Below are 6,906 nucleotides of genomic sequence, written 5' to 3'. Positions count from 1 at the left end.
ATACCTCCATGCCCCGAGTCAAGTTCAAAAGCAACCCCTCTAGTGGGATGCCATCCTCGGATGGGACTGTGTCCCGGGCATCCCCAGGCCTTGGCAGGCCCCAGCGAGGCCTACTCCAGGGCGGACACCACCAGGCCTTGTGGGACGTGGCCTTCGCTTTCCACGCGCGCTCATGCCTCTCCTCCTGTCTCCCCTTGCAGACGCATCCAGCCAGGCCTCGCAGCCCCGGTCCCACCCCTCCGCCCGCCATGAGCGGCCTCCCGGGCTCGCTGGACCCGCGGCGGGTGCAGTGGGGGGCGGCGTGGCACGCCGTGCGCTCCAGGGTCCTGCGTACCAAGCCCGTGGAGTCCATGCTGGACGGGGCGGCCGGGGCCACGTCAGCCCACGGCACCAAGCTGGCCCAGGTGCTCACCACCGTGGACCTCATCTCTCTTGGCGTGGGCAGCTGCGTGGGCACCGGCATGTACGTGGTGTCTGGCCTGGTGGCCAAGGAAATGGCAGGGCCTGGCGTCATCGTGTCCTTCATCATCGCCGCCGTGGCGTCCATCCTGTCGGGTAAGTGTCTCGGCTGCGGCGTGCCGCGGGCTGGATCTTACTTCTCTAAAGTATGAAGTGGCCAATTCCTATCGGGAAGGATTTGAGCTGCGCTCCCTTTTTGCCTTGGATGCCAGGGAGATCAGAGTTAAGGCCGTGACTCGGTGGTAACAGTTTCTCCTTTTGTTTTTTTTGGGGTGGGATTTTTTTTGGTTTCTGAATACGGATACAGTTGTCTCCCAGTTTCTCATTCCCTGTTATGTTCTAATGGCTCTAGTTTTATTTTAACTCTCCGGAATTGCTCAGTGGGAAGGATGCAGGGAAGAGACAGACAAGGGAGTGGGGTGGGGAGAAATGACAAATAAATAAGCAGAAGAGCATCTTCTTCCTTGCAAATGACCATGAGCTTGAGTTTCTTTTTGATGTGATCATTGGCCATTCGTATGCCTAATTAGATTTTTTTTTCCCACTTTAAAATTGGAGTTATTGCTTTCTTATTGCCACCTTTTAATAATGTAGAGCTCTTAATACATGAGTTCTTTGTATATTGTGGATACAAATTGAGGGGGGGGCTTGAATTCAGGGTCTCATGATCCTGCCTAATTTTCTTGCTCCTGACTGGATCCACTAGTTGAGCTATGCCTCCAGTCCAGCATTTTGCTGCATTGGAGATGGAGTCTCGAGGACTGTCCTGGGCAGACTAGCTTCAAATCGCACAATCTCCACCTTTCAGCTTTCTGAGAAGCTTTGATTACAGACATGAACCAGCAAAACCCAGAATGGCTATACTTTTTTTTTTTTTTTAGTAGATGTGTATTTCTGCAAATACTTTCCCTTCATTTATAATTTTTCCCTTTCATTTTCTTTTAATTCTTGCTTCTAATTTCTTCTAATTCTGTTTCTAGTTTTTAAAAATGTGGATGCCAAGGCTGCACTCCCCCAAATTCTACTTCAGTTGGAGGAGGGTAGAGCCTAGGGATGAGGGGGGGGGCAGGAGGGAGGGAGGGAGGGAGAGGGGGACAGAGAGAGAGAGAGAGAAGAGAGAGAGAGATGAGAGAGAGAGAGAGAGAGAGAGAGAGAGAGGATGGGAGGGAGGGAAGTTGAAAATGACTAGTCTGCAAGAGCTAGCACCTGTCTACCATAGCAGCCATAATCACAGTAAGAAGGAAACAAACTTAAACGAAAATTTCTTTTGTCAGCAGAATCTTGGGGGATTTTTCTTGGCCATGTGTCCTTATGCGCCCCACCCCCTGTTTTGCAAACCACTTCATAGCATGAAGCAAATCTGAGAGAGAGTTTGCTTTCTCTACCATTTGATAAGATCTAAATGCACAAGCACTGCCCAGGCTCACCCTGGAAGGTCTGCCCGCAGCCCTCCCAAGTAAGGGCAACTTGTCAGACAAAGTACTTGAGGTTGAGCCTTTCTCCTCGCGCACAGGGACTCGTCTACACTTTAAAAACTCCCTAGGCCACAGCCAGCCCACACCCAGCCCAAATGCCCTTTTATAAATTGCCCGGTGTATAAACCAGATAAAAGAAATCATTTCTTCTTCCTAATTCTCATCTGCAGTTTTGTGAGGAGACTGAGGGTGGAAGCAGGTTGGATAGCGTATGCACATTCTCTGATTTAGTTGGCTGGAGATGAAAGGAAGTTGGGCCACCATTCCAGTGACATCTGGCCATTCTTAGCCTCAAGAGGCTCTTAGGAACTTGAGGAGCAGAATAGTGTCAGGTTTTAATTCTCACCCCTGCTCCAGTTCTCTTTTAATATTATTAAAAAGGAATAGCAGGATAATGTAGGCCTGAATGGCTCCTAAATGCATGCAGTTATCACAACCCTTCAAATCCGTCTCTCAAAGCATTTGGATAAGGATTAGATGACAGCAGATATGCACAGAATCCACCCTCTGCTTCATGCGCAATACAGTTATTTTTAAAAATCATGTCTCTGTAAGAAATCATTGGCAAAAGACATCTAATAAAATATGGTGCGGTAAAAATATAGTGGGAGCCAGAAGCTACAATCCTAGTTTCTCAGGAAGCTGAGACACCAAGGATTATGGTTTGAAGCTAGACTGAGCAGCAAGGTTCATGAGACAATATCTTCAATCAGCCAGCAAAATGCTAAACTGTAGGCATGGTCCAAGTGGTAGAACACCAATTATGAGCAAGAAAGCTAAATGAGAGTGCCAGTCCCTGAATTTCATGCTCAAGACTCCCTACCCACCCTCTTAGAAAGAGAAAGAGATCATTTAATTTCTTTCTTGTGTTCAACAAATCTAAAGTGGGGGGCAACCACTGTGGCTTATTATCTTGGGAACTCGATCTGTTATATCTTCTACTCTGCCATCCAGATGCTTGGTGCAATCTGCAGGTAACTTTAAGACATAAGATGGCTGCTGGAGCCCCAGCTGGCATGCCCAAGTTCAACATGTCTGGAATCAGATCATTTGCCAGCTTGTCGACCCCTCTTTTAGGAGGTTTTCTCATAAGTCCTTCCTTGTAACTTTGACCTATAGTTACCAAAATCTCAACACCTGGCCACAGCCAATGTGATTGAAAAATATCTGATGTAAGGTATCAAATGCTCTGAATAAATTGCCAAACCCAGTTGAGAGGAACTGAAAGGAAAACACAGCCATTGATATGGTGGGTATGTGAGCCCTAAGGCCTCCAGTTTGCTGAAGTCAATTTGGTCTGAAATATTCAAATGATTTTCCAGGTCAGGTTGGGGATATTGTGAAGCTTTTCTTGTGGTTCCTGAAGTTTTCTATCTCTAACTTTCTTGGAGTCTGTCTCCACTCTGTCATCTCCTCCTACAACCTCTTTCTTTTAACCCTATCATCAAGTTATCTACCCCCCAATCCATCCTCTTCCCAAAGTTTGTATATGATGGTGTGTGCAGAGGACCTTAGGGTGAGTTTGAATCGTGATCTCACTCCCAAACTGAAAAACTCATCAGTGAACCAAAGAAACCCTCACGTTTATTGAGTCTTACCTTACCCTATGCTATGAATTACAAGAGTACTTTGCAAGTTCAAAAACCTCTGTAATTTAGATCATGCAAATATCTTTATATATATTTTTTATTGTAATTAATAAAAGGGTTACATGATATTTGCCAGATAGAAGGTGCATTAATTCACATACATTGATACCCTTTCACATGTCTTGGTACCCATTACCCTCTCCCCCACCTACCACCCACCCCCCGTCTTGGTCTTCCCCCCCATGCAAATATCTTTTAAGCTAAGTGTCTTTCTGACACCTGCCAGCCCTGACACGAAAGGTGTTGTCAAGTTCATGGAGCTCTGCTATCTAAGGCTCCATTGTCAGCCTAGGAAAAAGGATGTCAGAGAAGATGAGCACATTTTTTTTCACCGAAATTTACCAGTTTCTCAGACTGCTGATAGTGAAAAAGAGTTTCCTCCAGCAAACTCAGGAAGGCTTGGGCCCACCATCTGCTGCTCATGCACTCTGCAGAGAATGCCCAGTGAGAGTGCCCGGTGTGGCGCTGGGCGGGTCTGACTGCCTGCTCTTGGTCCAAGCATGTCAGGAAAGGACTCAAGACAAAGGGCTAGACATCTACACAAAGAGAGAAGACAGAAGCCTGGAAAATAACTATGAATGCTACAAGAGGACATCAGGCCTGAGTCCAAAATCAAACCTCCGAGATCTCTTTTTGTACTAAAAATAAAGGAAAATAAAATACAGGCTATTGCCTGTAGCCTATTGCCATACACACATTTCAACCCTATCTAGCATCTTGGAGCCAGACAACATTAGTTTCTGCAGCTGAACAATTCTATTCTAAGCCTTGCTCTGTCACTTACTCCTGTGTGACTTGGCAAACGTTTTGAATTCAGAGCTTCCCAAGCAGGTTAAAAATTCCAGGGTGCCAAAGTGTTGCTGTCAGCCCCGAGGCACCTGGGAGATGGCTCTGAGGTCCAGACTGGTCATGTCTTCTGCTGAGCAACCTGCATTTTTCTTCATTGCTCCCTTCTTCTACTAGCCATATACATGATCATTTCCTAGGCTCATCACAGGAAGTAAGGAAAAGATTGAGAAGTTCCAATTACCTGTCTGTCGTGGATATCATCTGTAGATGAATAGAATAGGAGTTTCTACATCACAACCATTTGTGAAAATGCGTGTACAAAGAGCTTCATATGCTCAATAATGCCTATTATTATTATTATTATTATTACCACCAATAAGGCCAGTCCCCAACCTAACAAAGCTAAGGGCTTTCCTAACGCAAATAAGCAGTTACTACTTGCAAACTGAAGCCCTCCATCAACTCCTAGCGTGTCTCCTGCAACCCTTTCTCCAGCAGAACCATGTACAATGGGAAGTAATTTGGTCCCTGAAAGTACTTAGCTGAGATGAATTACTCTTCACTGCAGGAATAGCCTGCTTGAAGAGGATTGTGCCTCAAAACATCCAATTAGGCTGGGCCACAAAAACCTGTAAATCAGTGCACATAATATTATAAAATCCTGGAAAATAAACAGGATACTGCTGCAAAAAGTACTCAGGGATAGCGCCCAGGCTGAGTTCAAGCTCCACCACCAACATAAAAAGGAAAGAAAAGGATTTATCTCCTATATGTGAGACATACAAAAATGCAAACAGTTCTAAGGATATTCTAATGGTGAGAGGTTTTTATGTGGCTGAATACTGTAAATCAAGAACACTCAATATTTTCCCTGGAGAAGAAAAGGCCTTTTTCAAGAAGTCACTAACATGTCAACGTGTCCATTTATCATTGTTCTCTTAACAATCCACCATGCCATTGCATGCAGTAAGGGTGGCCAACTTGCAATCAGGATTGTGTCAGTGAGAAGAAAAGTAAACACACTACAGCCTCCAATCACTCAACAGGCTCCCCACCTTTCTGCTCCACAGACCAGCAGATGGCAACACTTTCTTTTCAAATACAAAATGAATCCTTAGGTCCTTTGGATGCCAGCTCCCCAACAGGGAGAACCAAGGAAGGAGAAAAGTAGATGAAAGAAAGACAAAGAAGAGCTGTAACCAATGGATTCTCTGTGATGAGTCGCCGGCTGGGGACACGTAGCTCTCCCATGGAATCTCAGTCTCACTTGCTCCTCAAATGGGCTGAGGAGATGACAGGGGGCTCAGGTGTCCTCAAGGCTCTCCTGTTTAATACTACCCATTATGCTCTCAGAAAATAGGGCAGCAGGGTTGGGGGAGGGTTTGTGTGCAGAGTTCTTCCTGTGCCAGTCTCATACAGCCGAGTTCTCTCTAGACAATATTCAGCTACTTAAGAAATGGCCATTGTCTGCTCCCTGAGAAAGAGAAGGAGGAGTTGAAAATATTTGGGTGGGTGATAGGGAATTGCTTGTTTTCAACTCAGTTCTCATTCTCCTTGTCTTCTCTACACAAAACCCTTGTGGCTCCATTATCAGACAATGGTACCAGCTCACCCAAAGAGAGGTTTGTCGGAAATTAGGAAATTGCTCCACTTTCACAATTCCCCTCTCTCCTTCTCTCTCTCTGCCTCTCTCTCTCTCCCTCGCTCCCCCTCTTCCTCTCCTTCCCCCTCTCCCCTCTCTCTCTCCCTCTCCTCTTTTCTTTTCTTTCTCATTCTTCCTGTGCCAGTATTAGGGTTTGAACTCAGGGCCCTTCACACTCTCAACTTTCTTGCTGGCTGGTGCTCTGCCACTTGAGCCATGCCACTGGTCCAGTATTTTACCGGTTAATTGGAGATTGAGTCCCACAGACTTTTCTGCCTAGGCTGACTTCAAATTCTGATCTTCCAGGTCTCCATATCCTAAAGAGCTAGGATTATAGGCATGAGCTCCTGGCACCAGGCTCAGTCACGGGTTTTAGTTTAACTTTCCAGATAAAACCTGAGAAGGAACTTTTCCAGATTCTTGTATGGAAGTGCATTGAGCAGGCAGTGGACCAGACCTAAATTTTTAGATGAGTCTCAATATACCTGCCCTTGCTCTTGTCTCACCTCTAAGGCAAAAGCTCTGGCATAAATGCTGCTGAAGTTTCTGCTAACTGCAGCTCTGAGACTCCTTTCCCTCACCACTAAAGAAAATCTGCAGCTGCCACTGAAGAAGTGCCTACCTTAGGCTAGCAACTGTCCATGTGTTCCTTTGAAGACTCCAAACTGCCTTCCCAGTAGGCAGGAGTGCTGCTGTATTCCAGCTGAGGGCGCTAACACTTGGAAAGGACCAATCTGAGCCAAATTAGATTAACTCAAGGAACAGATAACTGAGGATTTCTTTCTTTCTTTTTTTTTTTCCCCCTTGTGCTGGTCCTGGGGCTTGAACTCAGGGCCTGGGCATTGTCCCCCAAGCTTTTATTTCTTTCTTTATTTTTCTGGTTAATTGGAGA

General features: G+C 45.8%; 1 protein-coding gene across 1 annotated transcript in view; it reads left to right on the top strand.

Annotated features, from left to right (window-relative positions):
- The first annotated feature begins 248 nt into the window (after positions 1-248).
- Positions 249-6,906, top strand: part of Slc7a14 (solute carrier family 7 member 14) — a 59,858-nt gene continuing 53,200 nt past the window's right edge. The window contains exon 1 of the mRNA XM_090338713.1: positions 249-555. Coding sequence (XP_090194839.1) covers positions 249-555 — 307 coding nt within the window. The remainder of the gene's footprint in view (positions 556-6,906) is intronic.

Source organism: Megascapheus bottae, chromosome 1 (genome assembly GCF_031878675.1).
Source record: "Megascapheus bottae isolate mThoBot1 chromosome 1, mThoBot2.hap1, whole genome shotgun sequence".
NCBI classification, from domain to species: Eukaryota; Metazoa; Chordata; class Mammalia; order Rodentia; family Geomyidae; genus Megascapheus; species Megascapheus bottae.
The sequence above is the reverse complement of the archived record's forward strand: the minus strand, read 5'-3'. Positions and strand labels throughout refer to the sequence as shown.